This window comes from Abramis brama, assembly GCF_963993115.1.
Source record: "Abramis brama genome assembly, chromosome: 1".
Taxonomy (NCBI): Eukaryota; Metazoa; Chordata; class Actinopteri; order Cypriniformes; family Leuciscidae; genus Abramis; species Abramis brama.
Genome location: NC_139963.1, coordinates 78,685,337 through 78,708,469, shown reverse-complemented (window position 1 = coordinate 78,708,469; position 23,133 = coordinate 78,685,337). Strand labels below are relative to the sequence as shown.

Sequence of the window (23,133 nt, the reverse complement as noted above, 5' to 3'; positions counted from 1 at the left end):
GAACGCGTCTTCTCCACACTCACTTACAAACAAACATTTTTTCGCCTATCGTGCGTCTACTCTACACCTGTACCACTAAAAAGACGGATTATATCCAAGACTTCAGCCATAAATTAGTATTAATATTGATAGCATCACTGGTAGCGTCGTTGCTAACTTAACGTTACTGTCCATCTGTTAAAATGGTGAATATATCAGATGTAAGTAGTCTACCTTTTGGTGCAGGTGAAGACACATTTGAACTGCACGCACTTCAGTCTGAGCTGGAAGCTGTTGAGAAACAGATCCACGACCTTTTAGTGAGACAAGCCGAGCTGATAGACTGGTGTTTAGCTCTTGAAACATCACACGCCGATTCACACAAATCAGTGATTAACGTTACTAACCCGCTGACTCCGACCTCGTCTACTCAGTGCGTTTCTCAACATCGGTCCCGAGCGTCGAGGTCGCGATCAGCCATGGTCTCGTTCACTCCGGCTCCAACACGCCACCACGAAGCCTGGATGGTTCCGCAGCGGAAGACGCGAGTTAGGTCTAGACCAAGAAGACTCTTTCCGCCCCTCACGGTTTTCGAGATATCCACCCAAAACTGCTTCTCCCCTCTTCGCAAAACAGAACGCGATGCTGTGATCATCGGCAATTCCATCGTTCGGCACGTACACGCTACATTAAGTAAAAGTAAGGTGCATAGTCACTGCTTTCCTGGTGCTCGTGTTTCTGAAATCGCTGCTCGCGTTCCAGAGATTCTGAACAGTGACGAGCGCGTCGGAACTGTGGTCTTGCACGCGGGAGTGAACGACATCAGGCTGTGCCAGACGGAGGTTCTGAAGAAAGGAATCTGATCGATACGGTACGCAGCACATAACCTAAAACAACGAACATAGTGTCTGCACCTCTTCCCACGTACCGACTAGGACATGAAAAGTTAAGTAGATTATTTGCGCTGCTCTTTGTAAATAATTGGAATCTGTTTTGGGAGCGTCCTAGGCTTTACCGTGCTGATGGCTTAAACCCAAGCAGATTCGGAGCGGATCTTCTGTCGGATAACATCTCCAAAATGTTAAATACCTTTTGACTAGTAACCAAAAGTCCAAATCATAGTCTCTGCTGCACCAATTTAACTGATATAAATACTAGTGTTGAACATTGCATAGAAACTGTGTCTATTCCTCGTTTAGTAAGATCAAATAATAAATCTACTGCAGGATCTAGGAAAAATCTAATTGTTATTAAACCAGAAAATGTTGCTATTAGTAAACAAAAACAATTTCTAAAGCTAGGTCTTCTAAACATTAGATCACTCACACCTAAGGCAGTTATTGTAAATGAAATAGTCACAGATAATAGCTTCAATGTACTTTGCCTTACTGAAACCTGGCTTAAACCAAATGATTATTTTGGTCTAAATGAGTCTACTCCATCAGGATACTCCTATAAGCATGAGCCCCGTCTGATTGGTCGTGGCGGCGGTGTTGCAACAATCTATAGAGATATTCTCAATGTTACTCAGAAAACGGGTTATACGTTTATTTCGTTTGAAGTACTTGTACTAAATATTACGCTCTTAGATGTTGGAAAAACATCCCTATTATCTCTAGCCTTGGCTACTGTATATAGACTGCCTGGGCCTTACGCTGATTTCCTAAAAGAGTTTGCAGATTTTCTCTCAGACCTATTAGTCAATGTCGATAAAGCATTAATTGCTGGAGATTTTAACATACACGTAGATAATCCAAATGATGCGTTAGGGGCTGCGTTTACAGATTTATTAAACTCCTTTGGGGTCAAGCAAAACGTTACCGGACCAACTCATCGTTTTAATCATACACTCGATTTAATTATATCACATGGAACCGATCTAACCGATATAGATATCATTCCACAAAGTGACGATGTCACTGACCATTACATGGTAACTTGCATATTACGTATTCCTGTAATATATCATGCTGCACCACGTTATCGATCAGGCAGAACAATCCTTCCATCCACCATAGATAATTTTTCAAATTGCTCAGTGAACCCAAACAAACAGATGAACTAGAGGAATTAACTAGCACTATGAGCACCATTCTCTCTGGAACATTGGATATTGTTGCACCCATTAGAATAAAAAAGGTCAGAGAGAAAAGTAAAGCACCATGGTACAACAATACTATGCATGTTCTAAAGAGAGAAAACCCGTAATTTAGAGCGTAAATGGAAAAAAACTAATTTAGAGGTCTTTAGAATCGCATGGAAAGACAGTATGTCACGTTATAAAAAGGCCCTTAAAGCGGCCAGGGCTGAGCACCTCTGCAAACTAATAGAAAACAACCAAAACAATCCTAGGTTTTTATTTAACACCATGGCTAGACTAACAAATAAACAGATGTCACCTGAACAAAATAGTCCGTTACAGTTTAGTAGTAATGATTTCATGAAGTTCTTTACTGAGAAAATAGAAAACATCAGAACCACAATTGTAAACGTTCAATCCTCAATAGCGCTTTATAATTCAGCCTCAATTATCACCCCGCAAGAACAATTACAGTGCTTTACAACTATAGAACAAAAAGAGTTAACTAAACCTATCACTTCATCTAAAACAACAACATGTTTATTAGATCCTATACCAACTAAACTACTGAAAGAAGTGTTACCTATAGTGGAAGAGCCTCTCCTCAATATTATTAACTCATCTTTATCTTTAGGTCATGTTCCAAGAACATTTAAACTGGCAGTTATAAAACCTCTCATTAAGAAACCACAATTAGACCCATATAGTCTAGCAAATTATAGACCCATTTCAAATCTACCTTTTATGTCTAAAATACTAGAAAAAGTTGTGTCCGCCCAACTGGGCTCTTTCTTGCAAGAAAATGACATCTATGAAAAGTTTCAGTCAGGATTCAGGCCGCACCATAGCACTGAAACTGCGCTCGTTAAAATCACAAATGATTTACTTATAGCTTCTGACCAAGGCTGTATCTCAATATTAGTTTTACTTGATCTTAGTGCTGCGTTCGATACTTTAGATCACACAATACTCTTAGATCGACTACAAAATTAAACTGGTGTTCTAGGACAAGCATTAAGCTGGTTCAGATCATATTTATCTGACCGCTACCATTTTGTCTATTTAAATGGAGAAAAATCGATCATTACTCCAGTAAACTATGGAGTGCCGCAGGGATCTGTGTTAGGCCCTCTGTTATTCTAAATATATATGCTGCCACTTGGAAATATTATAAGGAAACATGGAATTAGTTTCCATTGTTATGCTGATGACACTCAAATCTATATTTCATCACGGCCAGATGAAAACGCTAAATTATCCAAATTGACAGAGTGTATTAAAGATATAAAAGATTGGATAACGCGCAATTTTCTTTTATTAAATCCAGACAAGACAGAGGTACTAATCATCGGTTCAAAAAACCACCCACAAAACCTCTCACAATACAACTTTAACATAGTAGGATGTCCTGTTACTTTATCCTCTACAGTAAAAGACCTGGGTGTTATATTAGACTGCAACCTGTCTTTTGAAAATCCTATTTCATATGTTACAAGAACAGCCTTTTTCCAATTTAGAAACATTGCTAAGCTACGTAACATGCTAGACTAGATTACTGTAATGCTTTATTAGTCGGTTGTCCTGCATCCTCAATAAACAAGCTACAGTTAGTCCAAAATGCCGCCGCTAGAGTTCTAACTAGATCAAGAAAATATGATCATATAACACCAATTTTATCATCACTATATTGGTTACCTATAAAGTTCCGTATTAATTACAAGGTATTGCTACTGACTTATAAAGCCCTAAACGGCTTAGCTCCAGTCTATTTAACCGATCTTCTATCGCCCTATAATCCATTGCGCTCTTTAAGATCACTAAATTCGAGGCTTTTGGTCATACCTAGGATATCTAGGTCCACCAAAGGAGGGAGAGCATTTTCACATTTAGCTCCAAAACTCTGGAATAGTCTTCCTGATACTGTTCGTTGCTCAGACTCGCTCTCCCAGTTTTAAACTAGATTAAAGACGCATCTCTTCAGCCAGGCATTCATATAATACTTTTAATCTTACAGTTAAATCCGACCTCTAGTTCATAAACGCCAGAGGAGAACTGGCCCCCGACTGAGCCTGGGTTCTCCCAAGGTTTTTTTTTCTCCATTAGGTCACCTGATGGATTTTTTCAGTTCCTTGCCACTGTTGTCTTTGGCTTGCTCAGTTGGGGATATTTGGGGATATTTAATTTAACTAATCAATCAAAAATACTATTGATCAGCATTACCAAACGTTTTTCACTAGAAACAAACATTGATGTATTGTTTTAATTTAATACTGTGAAGCTGCTTTGATACAATCTGTCTTGTGAAAAGCTATATATATAAACTTGACTTGACTTGACTTGTCTCTGTTCTTTTTTGCAAATTCCAGCCTGGCCTTCATATTCGTCTTGCTAATGAGAGGTTTGCATCTTCTGGTCTAGCCTCTGTACTTTTGTTCATTAAGTCTTCTGCGAGCAGTAGATTGTGATACCTTCACTCCTGCCCTCTGGAGGTTGTTGCTGATGTCTATACTGATGAAATGATGAAAAACCAAACTCTTAATTTACTTTAGAGAGGTCAAAACAATGTCACTAACAGTTGTTTTAGGGTCTTTCTTTACAGCTCTCACAATGTTTCTGTTATCAACTGCTGATGTTTTCCTTGGTCTACCCTTTTGAGGTCTGTTACTTAGTTATACCAGAGGTTTCTTTCTTCCTCAGGACATTCCAAATGGTTGTACTGGCTATGGCCAATGTTTGTGCAATGGCTCTGATTGATTTTCCATTTTCTCTCAGCTTCACAATTGCTTGTTTTTCACCCATGGACAGCTCTTTTGTTTTCATGTTGGTTACATGTCTAACTATAAATGCAGTCTGCACAGGCAAAGCCAAAATCTGAAACTGAGCGCAGACATTCAGTGCTATTTATTGTTTGAATAATCAATGTAATAGGACACGCCAGGGCAACAAAACACACCTGCCAGTCACATGTTCCAATACTTTTGGTCACATGAGCAATGGGTGGGTTCAAACCAAAGGTTATATCTTCTAAGTTGTGTATCAGATCCAGATGTAAATACCTGAAAATAAAAGCTGAAATGTTGATCTCTTCCCTCATATTCATCTTTTGATGTCAAACCCAAATATTTTCAGTCTACAGAAAAATGAAAGGAATTGCCACTGTTCCAATACTTTTGGATGGGACTGTATATCTCCAGATAATAATAGGCAGATGCAAATTATCAATTCGTCACCATTCACTTGCCTTTTGACGCCACCTTTTTCACCTCTTCACAATCATGGAAAGTTTCAAGGACATATAATCAATTTATAAAAAGGAATCAAATTATCATAATATTTTATAACAGTTGTCTACTTTCTACCATTACATCAAGGGCTCATTTTCATGTCCTTTCACTTTATATTTCTCTCGGTTAATTATTTTGATGTACTGAAAATTAAATTTAATATTTTTTTCTTTCATGTCAGACCTGATGGAAGTGAAGGAGGAGAGTGAAGAACTGAGTGAAATGGAGGAGGAGAGTGAAGAACTGAGTGAAGTGGAGGAGGAGAGTGAAGAACTGAGTAAAGTGAAGGAGGAGAGTGAAGAACTGAGTGAAGTGGAGGAGGAGAGTGAAGAACTGAGTGAAGTGAAGCAGGAGAGTGAAGAACTGAGTGAAGTGAAGGAGGAGAGTGAAGAACTGAGTGAAGTGAAGGAGGAGAGTGAAGAACTGAGTGAAGTGAAGGAGGAGAGTGAAGAACTGATTGAAGTGAAGGTGGAGAGTGAAGAACTGATTGAAGTGAAGGTGGAGGGTGAAGAACTAAGTGAAGTGGAGGAGGAGAGTGAAGAACTGATTGAAGTGGAGGAGGAGAGTGAAGAACTGAGTGAAGTGAAGGAGGAGAGTGAAGAACTGATTGAAGCGAAGGTGGAGAGTGAAGAACTGATTGAAGTGAAGGTGGAGGGTGAAGAACTAAGTGAAGTGGAGGAGGAGAGTGAAGAACTGATTGAAGTGAAGGTGGAGAGTGAAGAACTGAGTGAAGTAAAGGAGGAGAGTGAAGAACTGACATTTTTAAAGGAAAGAAGTGCCAAGAAATCTTTCACCTGCACTCAGTGTGGAAAGAGTTACACAACCAAACAAAATCTTGAGATTCACATGAGGATCCACAGCGGAGAGAAGCCGTTCTCATGTGATCAATGTGGGAAGAGTTTCAAAAGCAAACAAAATCTTGAGCGTCACATGATGATCCACACCGGAGTGAAGCCGTTCTCATGTGATCACTGCAGCAAAACATTTCCTAGTGCATCAGTCCTGAAGACACACCTGAGAGTTCATACGAAGGAGAAGCCACATTTATGTTCTGTGTGTGGAAAGAGTTTTTCACTTCTGCCATATTTACACGCACATCAGAAAATTCACACTGGTGTGAGAGAGTACATGTGCTTTGAGTGTGAGAAGACTTTTACTACAGCAAACAGTTTAAAACTGCACCTGAGAATTCACACTGGAGAAAAACCTTACAAGTGTTCACACTGCGACAAGAGAGTCAGTCGATCAGGACATCTGAAAACACATGAGAGGATCCACACTGGAGAACAACCTTACAAGTGTTCACACTGTGACAAGAGATTCAGTCAGTCATCATCTCTGAAAACACATGAGATGATCCACACTGGAGAACAACCTTACAAGTGTTCACACTGTGACAAGAGATTCAGTCTGTCTGCAAATCTGAAAACACATGAGAGGATCCACACTGGAGAACAACCTTACAAGTGTTCACACTGCGACAAGAGATTCAGTCAGTCAACAGATCTGAAAACGCATGAGAGGATCCACACTGGAGAACAACCTTACAAGTGTTCACACTGTGACAAGAGATTCAGTCAGCCATCAACTCTGAAAACACACGAGAGGATCCACACTGGAGAACAACCTTACAAGTGTTCACACTGTGACAAGAGATTCAGTCTGTCTGCAAATCTGAAAACACATGAGAGGATCCACACTGGAGAAAAACCTTACAAGTGTTCAAACTGTGACAAGAGATTCTGTCAGTCATCAACTCTGAAAACACATACGATGATCCACACTGGAGAACAACCTTACAAGTGTTCACACTGTGACAAGAGATTCAGTCAGTCATCAACTCTGAAAACACATGAGATGATCCACACTGGAGAACAACCTTACAAGTGTTCACACTGTGACAAGAGATTCAGTCTGTCATCATCTCTGAAAACACATGAGATGATCCACACTGGAGAACAACCTTACAAGTGTTCACACTGTGACAAGAGATTCAGTCAGCCATCAAAGCTGAAAACACATGAGATGATCCACACTGGAGAACAACCTTACAAGTGTTCACACTGTGACAAGAGATTCAGTCAGCCATCAGATCTGAAAACGCATGAGAGGATCCACACTGGAGAACAACCTTACAAGTGTTCACACTGTAACAAGAGATTCAGTCAGCCATCAAATCTGAAAGGACATGAGAGGATCCACACTGGAGAACAACCTTACAAGTGTTCACACTGTGACAAGAGATTCAGTCTCTCAGGACATCTGAAAAGACATGAGATGATCCACACTGGAGAAAAACCTTACAAGTGTTCACACTGTGACAAGAGATTCAGTCATTCAGCATATCTGAAAACACATGAGAGGATCCACACTGGAGAAAAACCTTACAAGTGTTCACACTGTGACAAGAGATTCAGTCTGTCATCAAATCTGAAAACACATGAGAGGATCCACACTGGAGAGAAGCCGCACATGTGTGATCAGTGCGGGTTGAGTTTCTCTATTAAAAGTCGCCTGAATCTACACATGAAGATCCATGCAGTGTAGAAACAACTTAAACACAGTCTGAGATCACGGTAAGTAGTTTATTTTCATGTGCTGAGCAACAAAGTCTCTTCTGTGTAAGTTAGCCACACATCACCCTATAGCCAAATCTCTCCTTTCCACCTTTAGCCGGTGTGTGGTGTGCCGGTTGTTGATTGATATCTACTAACTTGTGTTCAACCAGCAGTAATGTCTATTTTGTCAGTTCAGATCAATGCAAAAAAACAAACAAATTCGCTCTCTGACTACTGTTAGGGTTAGGGTTAGTAATAATGACATCAGGATTTATGGGAAGTGTTCCCGGTTCCAGCTGACCTAATCTATCCAGCCTAACATTGAATTATAGAAGTCTATAATGTATTATGTGTACGCTAGTCCAAAGAGATGTCTTTAATCTAGCTTTGAACTGACAGTGCGCGTCTGCTTCACGGACAATGGTAGGAAGACAGTAGGAAAAGGATCTACTGCCAGCAGTCGATTTTTGATATTCTAGGTATTATTAACTGGCCGGAAGTTTGAGATTGCAATAGACGTGAAGGACTATAATCCATTAAGAGCTCGCTCAAGCACTGCGGAGCTAAACCATTTAGTGCTTTGTAAGTAATCAGCAATATTTTAAAATGTATATGATGTTTAACTTGACTTGACTTGACTTTAATAGGGAGCCAATGCAGTGTTGACAGAACCGGGCTAATATGGTCATACTTCCTGGTTCTGGTAAGAACTCAAACTGCTGCGTTTTAGACCAGCTGTAGTTTGTTTATTAAGCGTGCAGGGCAACCACCCAGTAGAGCATTACAATAATCTAGCCTTGAGGTCATGAACGCATGAACTAATTCAGTCCATCCAGGATTTCACGATTTTTTGTGTGATTTTTGCGATCAAAATGACTGATTTTGTGGTGGTGTAGCAAATTAGCTCTATGAAATATGAATAGGCCTAATCAGTAATAACTGGTTATAATTGATTATGAACATTTGGATCAGTTAATATAATTAACTTACTGTCATAAGTTAATATTACAATCAATTAGCCTGTTTGTCCCGTGAACAATCAGGATTAATTGTTTATTAACTCTATTAAATGTCTTTCTTAATTTACAGTACTACTAAGAGCAGGAGCAAAAATCTAAATGATTAGTGATTAGTTATGAGCTTGAGACACGGACAACTTTACATGTGACATGAACAAGATTTTATTAACTAGTCTAAACACTTAAACTACTCTAACATACACACACATACATGCATAGAGTTTACCAAGGGAAAGAGAGCTGAAGCAGAATGCAGGAAAGCAAGAAGTTATAGCATTGTTTGAAATTCATCAGATCAACAGCCTAGTTCTAACATGCCCTTCTTTAAAGGGGTAAGGATACTTAATGTATCAAATAATGTAGTCTCAGCCTCAGACGTCACGCCCACGGAACGTTGGCTAAACGTCTGATGCATATGGTACACTTAACTGGAAACACTTCAGGAATGTCGAAGTCGTCATCTGATTGGTTGAATTTTATCGGATTTCCGGGGGGGCGCGAGTGTCGCGTTTATTTTCGGTCCGCCGGGAAACAAAGCGCAGACGTGTGATTGCGGAAGAAAAACTGTTGTGTTTACATGAGTGACAATGAGCATTTATCAAGATCAGCTAAACGTAGGATTCTCAAAAGTATGCGAGGTTCACGGCATAGACTCTTTAACAGATGTCCAGGAGTTTTGTTTGAGGCACTTAGTGGAGACAAAAAGAGATATTTTAGCCTGTTTGCCGACGGGATTTGGGAAGAGTATTATTTTCCAAGCCTGGCCGACCCTTTGTCAGCATTTAGAAGGATTCCCAGCAGATCCAATTTTACTAGTTGTGTGTCCCCTCCTATCTATTATGGAAGATCAAGTGAAGTACCTAACTGAGAAGGGGATATCAGCCGCGTTTGCGGGCAAACATGAAACAACAGACGCTGACATCGCAGCTGGCCGATTCAGTATTGTGTTCGGTTCTCCAGAATTGCTTGTGGGTGTTAAAAAGTGGAGAGATATGCTTCAAACAGATGTTTACCGCGAGCGTCTCATCTTTAGAGTCGTGTCCACGAAATAATCTGTGTTTGTTAGTTTTAGATGCTTTGAAGGTCTCTGAACAAAGTCTGCATACGTTTCCTACTGATTTACTCGGTGTTTTGATCAGATTTGGTAATGCAGACGCCATTGTTGTTATACGTGCACGAACAGATCAATGACTTACTGCTTGTTTTCTTCTCCTTCTTTGATTTTCTATGCTGACTGACTTGTTGCACGCCGGTCTGTTGTTGTGGGGACATTTCCACGCCCCGAAACGTGACGCTGAACGAAACGAACTGTAATTGGTTGTTTGACATGTCGGTCAAACGGCCTTATGGGCGGGCCTTGGCCAAAGAAAGCTGCTATGAATTCCAGACCTTCAGCCATCAGGCTGAAGGTCTGGCTACGCGAGACTACAAATAATGAGACTAAGTTTGATACTTGCATGTCTCGCCCATTTGAATTAAACTGTCCTGATGCAATTTGTTGAGGCTCCAGTTGATCTTTGCTGATGTGGTCTTGATGAGAGAGAACCAGTGGTTTCCAGAGTATCTTTGGTGAATGGAAAGACAAGGCCGCAGCCTGGCACAAGCTTGGTGGGTCCTTAGAGGCTTCTAGTTCAGCATCATCTTCACGTCAGCATTTCAGAAAGGGACTAAGCGAGAGCTAAGAGCTGATCAGTGACTTTAAAGCGTGAAGATGGCACAACCTCTGGAGCTGTGTGAGCCAATGAGAAGATTTCCCTTTGGAGGGAAATTTTACGACCCATTGTCCCTTTGAACATGCAATTTGATTGGATGTTTAACACAAGAATCTTTAAGATGCTTATAATACTAATGCGTCACAAAGTTAGCAGAATGTAATGTAAATTAACAAAACGGGGATGAAGATTGGAGTTTATAGATGCCAAAAATGCCAGACATTTGATTTGGTTAACCATATTATCCAAAGTCTGAAATATGAACCCAATAGAGTTTACAAGAATACAAAAGACAACCACATTAAAGGAAAATCATGAGATCGGAAAATTAGATACATGTTTACACATTTCTCAAATGGTTAGATATAGAATACATAGAATTAAGTCGCAGCTTTCTGGACATTCTTTTGGATCGTAAAATCCTCTTATCAGTCTCTGTGTGTCCTGTAACAAGACACAGTGTTCTGCCAGTGTGTTAGCTTAATTTGGGATGTTAGTTTTTGGGGGAAGTTTCACAGGCATGATTATTGATTAAATAAATGAATAATTTTTGTGTGTCTGATTGGTCCAGGCGCTACAGATATGGACAAAATTTCATATCTCGATTTTCATGCCAGATATCTCGATATCGATACAATACGATAAAAAAAACAATACATTTAGAGTTTGTAAAATACACACTGATTTCTATGGAAGAGGTAATAATAATCCTTTCCATTATAATTCGACACGTTTTATTCATATCAGATACACATTGTGTAAGTAACTTCAATGTTTACTCTATTCTATTCCCAGTTCACCAGCCACTTACTTTTAACCCTCTGAGGTCTGAGCTGTTTTCTGGGCCCTGGAGGTGTTCTGACATGCTCTGACATTTCTGGTTATTTCTGTTACTTGTGACATTTTCATGGCTAAAGTCTAATTACACTGTATTCAGCACAAACTCTGCTACGATAATATATCAGCAGCATGTATGTAAAAGTTTGTAGTTTTGAGATAATGACATTTATGCGTGGTTTGTGAAAATACAAAAAAAAAAAATCTCACTGAAATAAGGTCATGAAACCCATACTGATTATTTCTTCACAAGACTTTTGAAAATTGTATCACGTAGCCTAGAATATTTGCTCTAAAACTATGTGAAAATCACCCTGACTGCTCATTCAGATAAGACAATATATTGATTTAAAATTTTTACGACGTGTTTTGTGTGAAAAAGCTTTATGCGGAGGTCATTAATATGTATTGTTTTCACACCTGAGAAAGACAAAGACCCTCCCCTAACGGCCCTATTAGGAGCTATCAGGCCCTGTCATTCTGAGCAACCTTGCACAATACTGTAAATGAGGAGATTTAAAAAAGAATGGCTTTTAAATTATTTGGATTTATTTACAACACAACATAATCCAAAGATACACAACAATTGCCAAAAAAGCACTTATTGAAAACAATGATCCAAAGACAGAGACCTTTGTGCCATTCCTAAAAACATTGTACATACCTTTCATTTCCAAGGTGTTTGATTTTCACTTTACCATGTTCATGTACAGAGACTCATGTGAATGTTGAAGTCCTCAGTGGCATCTGGGCCCTGAAAAAAAAAGTGAACATACTGATATCAAGAGAAAGGCCTCGACGATTTTGGAAATAAATATTAGATTTTTCTGGTTAAAATTGCTTTTTAAAATTCACAGAATACACACACACACACACACACACAAATGTTTCCTATAATATAATGAACACCAGGTTTGTTGTGCCTTGTAGGCATAAGCTATGCGTAGTGCTGGATAAAATAATAATAACAATAACCTATAGCAGTATAAATCTTCCAAAAGATTTCAGTAACAACTAAGCTAGAGAAAAATATATTGATTATCATGTTACTTCAAATGTTTCCATTCGTTATGATGATATGAAATGAGATAATAGTAAAAACATGAAGCCGTTTGGTGCGAGTGGGCGTGGCCAAATTAAATCTAATGAGCAAACGTTTGAGAAGCTGGACATCTTATTGGTTTTATACAAATTACTTAAACAGAGAATATTTGTTTTCGTTTTGAATCCGATCATTTAAAAGTAGGGATGTCCCGATCCGATCACGTGATCGGAAATCGGGCCCGATCACGTGGTTTCAGACTCGATCGGAATCGGACGTTACCTCCCGATCAGGACTCGGATATATATATATATATTCTCATTATTATTTAACACATGTTGAACACATCTATAGTTATGCGGTGGCACAGAGTTACGCCGGTTTCACACTGCATGCGTTAGCAGAGCGTAAGCAGCGCAGGAGCAGTGCATATGGTGAGCAGGAGTAGGACACGCGCGTTTTGCTTTCACACTGGCAGCGTTTGTCACGCGCGGCTGAACCGCGGGTTGTGTACAGACAGAGTAGCCTACTCTATAATGGATAAGTTGGCATTGCTTTATTTCGTTTTCAAATACATTTAAGAGAAAATACTTGTCAAGAAGCTTATTTTATTAATAATTTCATAAATATAACTTTTGGTTCATCTTTGTTTTTATTGTTCTGGCAACAAGTTTGTTTTTGGACATTTGTTTTCTTTTTAAATTGATGTTGGTCATTTGATCGACTGTTTAAAACACAATAGATATCATCAATGCACTTTTTGGATAAAACTGCGGTGTATTTTGGCCATGATCAATGCATATCACTTTAATTCAGCGTAAGCGGCGCAGCAAAAATAGACTATGCGCCGAAACGATCGCGGCACTGCTGCTTCTGCTCTGCTCCTGCTACGCGCTGCCGCGCCGCCTCTGCGTGCGGTGTGAATGCTCTAATCTGTTAACATGGGCGCCGAAAAAAATACGCGCTGCACGCTCTGCTAACGTGTGCAGTGTGAAACCGGCGAGTACAGTTCCTAAAAGCACATTACTGGCTTTGCAAACACTGTGGCACTTTATTTTTTTATTTGTTTACATGCCTGCTGGGTGTTTTAAGTTGAGGTGCTATTTGTTTATATATTATACTTTTTTTAAGTCCAAAAGTGAAGAATTTATGTTATTTATTACTTGATTGTTGTTGAATGTTTGCACAGAGTTGTTGAATGTTAAAATAAGGTGAATTAAATAAAAAATAAGGAACATCCTGGATCTGTTTTTGCTCTTCTTTATTCTTTTTTTATGTATTATAGAAGTATCGGATCGGGACTCGGTATCGGTAGATACTCAAAATCAAATGACTCGGACTCGGACTCGAGGGCAAAAAAACCTGATCGGGACATCCCTATTTAAAAGTACACACTTAAATGTTTATAAAGGTATATGGCTCATAAATGTGTGACAAGTATTCGCTGAGTTTTGTTTCAGTTTATAGACGTGCTCAAGAAAAAAAAGTTCACCGCGACGGAGAGGCAGAACGCACACCCTGTTTATTTTCTTTATTTTACAAAAGCACAATGTTTTGATTTGATTGTAAGTGGACACATACAAAAGTAGAAATATCACAGATTCTTTTTTTATATTTCTTTTTTCTGTATGACCATAAATGACGGAGTAATTTAAGTTTATAGTGCTACAATGTGGAGAAAATCCAGCAAAACACGCCCGCGCGTTTGCCGACCTCAGAGGTTTAAGCTACGCAATACGAACTGACCATTCGAAAGGGAACTACTCGGTTACTATCGTAACCTCAGTTCCCTGAGAGTAGGGAACGAGTATTGCATAGCCAGACGCACTATAGTAACCTGGCAAGTTGTCGCTTCGGTCATTAAACCTGCTAAAATCATGGCGTTTTTCGGGGACTAATATAGGCTAAGGCCGCGCCCCCTTGGCGGGCTCTGACGTGTAATGGCGTGATGCTGGCTCATTTAAAATAGTAATTAGACGTAATTTATAAATGTATAATTGTAATTTAGCAATGAATGAATACAATTTTTCGTCAGGGAGACTACAATGCACTGGTTGATGCGATACTGTAGTAGACGATTGCATAGTTATAATTTTGTCCATGATATTATTATTATTAAGTGTAGAAGTTTATAAAGTCATTACTGCTGTGTTGCTTGGAAACTTCTGAGGTTGAAGCTTTCTTTTTCATTAGTTTTTTTTTTTCCAAATACCTAGGGTTTTGTTTATTTTCTTCTAATAAGGTTGAAAAATAAGCAGATCTAGCAGCTTTTAAGGCTTCTCTGTATGCAATCGAGCTCTCCTTCCATGAAATGCGAAATACCTCTAGTTTTGTTTTCTTCCAGTTTGCGTTCCATCTCTCTGGCTGCTCTCTTAAGGGCCGAGTGTGCTCGTTGTACCACGGCGTTTACGACTTTTTTCTTTGATCTTCTTTAAGCACAACAGAGCAACTGTGTCTAAAGTGCTGGAAAAGAGAGAGTTGTATGTAGCTTTTCTACCAAAACGAATCCTTTTTTTATTGCCTGTGTGTGAAGGGGTTGTAATCCCACATCAAAATTATCCACTTTGCGGGTTTTGTTATTACCTCTAAAAGCAAGTATTCTTATTTTTATGTGAAGGTCCCGGGTCGGATTTACCGCCAGTGACGCCACCTGCATGCGCGCTCCCGAGCCTCTCGCCTCGTCTAGCCTACTGACTTTGCACTCAACAGCGACGACACTGCAACTTATGACATGGACTTATGACTTATGCAACTTATGACATGTCTGATAACACTAAGAAACGACCTGCGCCCAGCAAAACACAGACTCCAACACAAACTCCACATATTGCTAAAAAAAATTAAAATAATTTCTGCTGAAGCTCGTAAGGCCAGACGTGAATCGGATGAACTTCGGATAAAAAACACGGCTCAACATCGGCAGGGCATTTGAATCATGGAGAAACCTTATCTACAAACCTAGAATGTACATTTCCTGAAGAAAATGTGAAGTAGTGCTTGCAGTGGCAAAATTCGGCACGTTGATAGGGTTCCATACTTATCATGGTACGAGCATGGAGCATTAGTTCAACGTCAAGCTGATAAAAGTAGCCTATTATTGTAACGTTGCAGTGGGAGTTTACCTGAGTTTCCAGCATGCATGTTGTGGGATGCTTTCTCCCGTGTGTTGCGTGACGTGTCTCAGTCCGGCCGGTACCCACTGTGCTCGCTCATAAATTCGAGCACGCATAAGAGCACGCGCTTGTAAACTTATTGGTTGCAATCTGAAACATCACCGCTAGAGGCCACTGAAAACTACATACAGCTCCTTTAAAAGTTTCTGTTGCTATATCTAGTTCTGCTAAGCTATCTGGGATGCTGAGATGATGAAACTGATCAGGAAGATTATTAATAAAGCAATCTTTAGTGGCAGAAGTGATAGGTCTAACATATTTGTAACACGGAGTCGGCTTTTCAGCCTTGGCTAAATGAAGTTTACACAAGACTAGATAATGATCTGAGATGTCATTGCTCTGCTGCAGAATTTCAACGGCATAATTCAACGGATAATATTAGATCTAGAGTATGATTACGACAATGAGTAGGTCCTGACACGTGTTGTCTAACTCCAAAAGAGTTAAGAATGTCTTTAAATACCAATCCCAATGCATCTTTTTCGTTATCTACATGTATATTTAAATCACCATCAATTAGTACTTTATCTGCAGCCAATACTAACTCTGATAGAAAGTCAGCAAATTCTTTGATAAAGTCTGTATGGTGCCCTGGTGGCCTGTATACAGTAGCCAGCACAAATCTCAAACGTGATTTATCATTTACACTAGATAGTGTTACATTAAGCACCAACACTTCAAAATAATTATATTTTAAACTAGACTTCTTAGTAATTCTGATAATATTACTGTAAATAACAGCAACATCTCCCCCTTTGCCTTTCAGACGAGGTTCATGTTTATAACCGTAATCTTGCGGGGTGGACTCATTTAAAGTAATGTAATCGTTTGGTTTTAGCCAGGTTTCTGTCAAACACAGCACATCTAGGTTATAGTCTGCAATCATATAATTAACAACGATTGCTTTTGAAGTAAGGGATCGAATATTCAGCAACCCAAGCTTTAGCATTTGCTCATTTGTATTATATCTGTCTTTTATTTGTTGGACATCGATTACATTTTAACCCTTAGATGGATTTAGGAGTTTTTTGTATTTCCTAATTCTGGGAACAGACACAGTCTCTATATGATGATATGTAGGTGAAAGAGGCTCTATGTGATGGGATTTATCTGACCTGGGTGACGTGAGACCGCTAGCAGACGGTCGGTTAAGCCAGTATTATTATTGCAAGTGACTTGAGATGTTTTTTTTTTTTCAGTTCATAATCAATTAGCATTCAGCTGCAACTTCTACAATCCAACATAACAATATTAAAGTTTGAGCTTCATTTCACTAAGTTTTCTTTCTACCGCTGTGATTTTCAGGTGCTGAAGATCAACAAGATGATCAGGAGTGTCTGAGGATTGCTCTGATCGAGAAGACAGGAAATGGGAAGAGTGCAACAGGAAACAGTATTCTGGGAAGAGATGAGTTTGTCAGTGAATTAAGACTAGATTCAGTCACGACAGTTTGTGAAAAGAGAGTTGGTGAAGTTGATGGTCGACCAGTAACTGTTGTTGATACTCCAGGTCTCTTTGACACGACTCTGACAAATGATCAAGCATTAAAATAAATATTGAAATGTATTTCCATGTTGTCATCTGGACCTCATGTGTTCATCATTGTGTTGAGTTTGGGAAGATTTACAAGAGAGGAGATGGACACAGTAGATCTGATAAAGAAGATCTTTAGTCCAAGAGCTGCTCAGTTCAGCAACAAAAGAGTGAGAGAGAACAAATGAAGATGATGATGGCAGATCTTCAAAGAGAGAAAACAACATGGTATGAAATGTAATTATACAGGATGCGGGAGAAATATGATGCCAGAACTAAAGCAGAGGAAATGTATAAGGAGCAGATTTGGGCTCTCAGGGATAAGCTGGAGGAAGAACATGATGGATATGAGTTACTGCAAGAACAGTGTGAAATCCTTCAAGATGAACTAGAGAACAAATTTCTGTAATCTCCTGTGATCAGAGTCCCAAATAACTTCTACTGCTTCACATTACTGTTCTACTGACCTACCTGCTGATTAGTCCCTGTAAGTTGCTGTAAAGCCTTAAATCTAGCCTTTGGTTGATTGACTTACAGTGCATATTAATATTCTGTTTGCTTAGGATTCTGATATTCTCTATTTGTATTTTCTCTGATAAAATTATATTGTGTCTGTGTTTGATTTGCCTTGACTGATTTTTGTCATAATTGTCCTTAATTCTCTTTTTGTCAAAAAAAGTGTGTGTTGAGTGTGTGTGATGACCTACGCTCATTTGCTGTGTGCCAACAACGGTTAGTTGGCTTGCCAGTTTATCCTTGTGAGGGACCTGGAACATATTAGATAATTTTAGTGTTGACTTCTTAACTGTGGATAACTAAAAGATATTGTGAAAGCAGGCATTTACTTCATTTTCTGTTGGTAATTAAAATGTATCATATAACTTCTTATTAGCTCTGTTCACTTGATTATGGTTATCTGGGAAATGTAGGGAGAGTATGTTTTTTATTTTTATTTTGTACATATATATTTTCTCCAGTTTCTGGTTAGAGAGGAAGCTCATAGTGGAGCGGCTAAGTGATATAATTGTTCAGTTTATGATACAAGTGTGAAAATTGGCATGAGCAGTCTCCATGGGTCACTTGTCAAGAAAATTGTCCGAGCCACTTGGAATTTCAAGATTTTTCAAGATGGCTGACACCTTAGTGGAGCAGTTAAGTGATATAGTGGTTTATTTGGTGATACAAGCATGAAAATTGGCATGAGCAGTCTCTGATGGTCACTAGACAATAAGCCACCCACAGGTACTTGACATTTCAAGATGGCGGCCATTTTCAAGATGGTGGCCACCACCTTAGTGGAGCAATTAGGCTCATGGCAATTTTCATGCTTGTATCACCAACTAAATGATTTCTTAAGCCTAATTGCTCCACTAAGGTGGTGGCCATCTTGAAAAATGGCCGCCATCTTGAAATTTCAAGTAGCTGTTGGTGGCTTATTGTCAAGTGACCCACAGAGACTGCTCATGCCAATTTTCATGCTTGTATCACCAAATAAACCACAGTAGCTGTGTCCCAATGTGAAGTCTGCATCCTCCGAAGGCCGTATTTGAAGGCCGATACAAGCGACGAAACGTCACAGCGGAGCGAAGGATGTCCCAATTCAAAGGCTGCACACTTCGGAGGTCACATTTGAAGGCCGATTCCGTCACCGCGGCGCTATGAAGGCTGTCCCAATTCAATTCTGCATCCTCCGAAGGCCGTATTCGAAGGCCGGTTGCGTCATCGCGGCGCGACGAAGGCTAAAGCGACGCCAAATGCACCCTTCGTTTCCCCGTGAAAGGAAGGATACATAAATGGACACTTAGCGGACTATCCTACCCCATAATTCATAGCGCGGCGGTGACGACAGCATTTTTATTAAAAAATAAATAAATAAATGACGGCCGAGAGTTCGCTGGTGGACGGCAAATTCACATTTAAATGTAAGTATTATGTTTTCATTTACTCAAATAGCAACATGACATCATTACTTTGCGTAAACATACACGCCACTTTCAAGTCAAGTGGCGTGTTATCTATACGCATTTTGAGCTATCTGCGTGTATGTCCACGCCGAAACGAACCGCCATCTTCCGCGTGTATGTCTACGCCGTTAAATGTCAGAGTGATTCCGCGTGTATGTCTACGCCGTTAAATGTCAGAGCGAAACAAAGCAAAATGTATATCTACATCTGGGGAGCGATATTTTTTTCCTAGGATGGTAGGGGAAGACTCATAAATGGTATTAACCCCAGTGACGGGTAGGTTTAGGGACGGGGTTTGGGTAGTAGGTCATATATATTTATATATACAGTAATGTAACGTTAAGTCAGCGGCGTTGATAAACACGCTGAAAAGCGATTATGCGTGTTGATAGCACGCCAAAAATGGAAATACGAATTGGCGTGTCATACATACGCCATTTCATGAGATCAGTCTGCAAATAGCTAGTGAAACCTGAGTTAAAAGCCACAAGTTTTTCTTTCTTATAAACTTCACCTTAACTCCTTCTTCACCATTTTGTTTCACTTTTATGTGTTTTTGTAGTGCTGTCATGCAAGCTATGTCTACAAAGGTTTTAACCAAATTTGAGTATTCATGAATATGATTTCTGAATATGAATATGATTTTAAAAATACAAAGTAAGAAAGTTGAGATCACATCTTTGCTGAAATGTATTGTGCTGTTGTTGTTAACAAGCCATGGTTAATTTGCTCTGCCTTAGGATTGCACGTGTCCTGGGACAGGAGAGGGTGTGAGTGGGAAACCCACTGCTGCAACTTGGCCCTGGTTTGTCCTCATGGATGAGATGTTGGGACACAGGCATTGCACCCTCATTGCTTCAATCCCTGAGGACACACCAGGGCCGAGTTCAGCAGTGTGTGAACAAGAAGAGGAGGAGCCAGGGGCAGCATCAGCATCGGCACCAGCACCAGCACCAGCACCACGAAGAAGGCAAGACAGAGAGGACGAGTTTTTGGACTTGATTATAGAAGACATGGGACTGCAGAGGCGAGGAGAGCACAAGAGAGAATGGACAGGCTGTTTTCTCTTCTTGAAAGAATGATTGAGAAATATATATATATGTATATTCTTGTTTAACTTTTTTCACTTATATTTTTTAAAAGGAAAAAAAATTATGCAACTCTAAATGTGTAAATAAAAGAGAATTCATTGCTCTGGACATTGTTTATTTTTGTAATGACAGTCATAATTTCTACATGAAACAAATTCTTCTATAACGTTTTTCCCCCAACTATTTACAACATACGTTAAACATCTCAAAATCAACATAAACATTTAAATTTACAGTACATAAAATAAGAAAAAATGATGTAGACTTTTATTCAGCTGAGTGGGAGACCCTGGAGCTGCTGGACCGAGATGGGCTCCACAATAGAGATCCTGGTAAGGCCTCCTGCTGGTGGGACATCATCTGGGATGGTCTCCAGAGTGTTTGACTGCATATTTTCACTATCCACTAAGTTGTCTACCAACAGGTTTGCAGGGCTGACTCATGGAATACATATTGAGATACTTTATTACACTGAAGCACTTTTAATAACCACTAATACCGCATTGGGGAAAAACTACTAGTCATATTTCAAACCTTAGTTAAGCAAAATTATCTTGCATACTCTAATGTACTTAAAGTATCAAGAGTAAAAGTAAAGCCTTGTCAGGGTTTTTATGATGGTTCTGCTTTTATATTACTCGGGGATTAAAGTTCTCCGTCGCTACGACGGATTTCCGTTAATTGCAGCAAGTCTATGACGGATTTCCGTCAATTGCAGGGTTACAGTCTGTCCTTAATGTCTTAAATTCACTTTTCACAATTTTAAGGCCGTAAATAGGCTTTCATTTCTCAAATAGTGTAATAGATGTCTTAATTTTAGTTTGAATAGGTCTGAATAGGTCATTCTGTAATCACTTCGCTCCTGATCCACTCCGGGTTTTCAATTACCGCTCACGGAAAGTGCATGTCAGGCTACAGCTGAGCGCTGAGGTAGAACTATATTTCAGTTACCATGGACACACTTATAATGCAGGTAGGGCTGGGCGATATATCGATATAAAAATATGCGATATGGAATTAGACCAAATTTACGCTGTGATCCTTGCTCCCTGCGCCCCCGGTCCTCCACTCTGCGTGCGTGTTTAGATCATGTTATGTTATGAGAGGCGAATCATGACTACTTCAGAAAACCCAGCACAATAGGAACTACCAGGCAGTGACTGAAATAAAGTTTTTCACCTCAGAAAAACGGACTTTTGTCCTGTCAGCCGTTATCCTGTTCTCGTAGCGCACGCTCACTGCACGCGCAAATGCGGCGGCGCGCGCTGTATCGCCTCACTGATCCAAGTGCAAAAGAAACTACGAGCATGCAACGCCGTTACGTTGTAAATTACCCGAAATAAAAGTAATGCAGGTATGATTTTCATTCTATTCACCAGGAGCAGTTTCCATGTTTCATTAACAGTTATTGTTAGTATTGTGTATTCACCATGGTCAACTGTCGTTTCCATATTAACCCCAAAATGCCACTATTTTTCTTTGTTATTTTTTTTTAATATATATATTTTTAAATGACTGTAGTGGCTCATACCAACATTATTTTAACAAAAACTAGTTTGGGACTGCTATTTAATAGCTTTAGCATAATGTTTATTTATTAGTAGCCTACTTGTCTTTACTATTAGTCATATTCTTACAATTTATGTTAAGTAAAGGGGAAAAGTACTTGTGTGTTTTAAAAAAAATTGTGTAAACGTGTTATAATTTGCCTATATATATATATATATACACACGTGTATATGTGTATATACATGTATGTGTGTATATATAGGCAAATTATAACATGTTTACACAAATTTGTTTATATATATTCAATGTAAACTTTGATAATCATAATTAATAAATCACAATTACAATTCAAAGGGAATAATCAGCAATTATGATTTTTGTCATAATCGTGCAGCCCTAACCTAGGTGAAGAAACCTGTTTATTATTTATTCATTTGATTTTGCAGCTGTTCACTGATGCGCCTACTGGCAATATTAAAGTGGTTTAAAATGTCTCCCCTTAAAACGCTATTGGTCTCGACTATTTAAAAAGGTAAAGGAATATGACTTGGCCTAAAAAAAAAAATCAGTCAGAAGAATTTTTTTCACTTTAATCCCTGTGTATATATATATATATATATATATATATATATATATATATGTATAGACATGCGTTTCAGAATGAGTTTCACATTGAGAGAGACGGCAGAACGAGCATCATGTTTATTTTCTTTACGAAAAACAACATTTTGTTTTTATTATGAGTGTACACAAATAAAAGACATTTAAGCGTTTTGATTGATGTATAACACTTACATGTAAAATCAAAATCAATAGACTATTTAGAGTCTCTTTTGTACTGATAAGAAAAAAAGTGAGCTGGTATCGCCGGTGATACCGCCGACCCCAGGGGGTTAACATAAATATTACATAAAAACGATAACTCCCAAAAGACAAGAAATGTAGCAGATTGCTTATGATGAAAGCACACTAAAGGACAGCTATCTTCCATGCGGCAGACTGAGGCTGGTCTAACATTGATGATGTCATCAAGTCGCTGTTCTTAAAGCAGCCAGAACATATCTACTCTAACATCACATACGACAACACAGGGCTTAAATACACAGAGCAGATCAGGGAAATGAGACACAGCTGGGACAAATTAACTAATGAGTAATTAACAAGACAACAGGTGAAGGATCAAATAAACCTTTAAAACAGACAATCACAGAACGAGAAACGGATCAAAAGCAAAAACACTCAACGTGACACCTTTAAATGACGTTCAATTAACAACAATAAACAATTCTGAATAAGAGACAAATGTTCAATCAATGATTATAATGGTTAATTTCTTGCAAGAAAGGCTCACA

At 39.0% G+C, this 23,133-nt stretch overlaps 1 protein-coding gene across 4 annotated transcripts in view; it reads left to right on the top strand.

Moving 5' to 3' along the window:
- The window catches only part of LOC311088294 (uncharacterized protein), a 30,010-nt gene extending 11,509 nt beyond the window's left edge, over positions 1–18,501 (top strand). Inside the window, exons 2-5 of one of the 4 annotated variants that reach the window (XR_014607478.1) lie at positions 5,525–5,841; positions 5,992–7,919; positions 16,990–17,825; positions 18,040–18,501. Coding sequence is in view for 2 of the 4 variants with exons in the window: in XM_084122193.1 (XP_083978319.1) it covers positions 5,566–7,890 (2,325 nt within the window). In the remaining 2 variants the exon portion in view is untranslated. Of the gene's footprint in view, positions 1–5,524; positions 7,920–16,989 lie in introns of those variants that run through there. The other 3 variants (XM_084122194.1, XR_014607479.1, XM_084122193.1) reach the window with 3 other exon arrangements.
- The last annotated feature ends 4,632 nt before the right edge of the window (positions 18,502–23,133 follow it).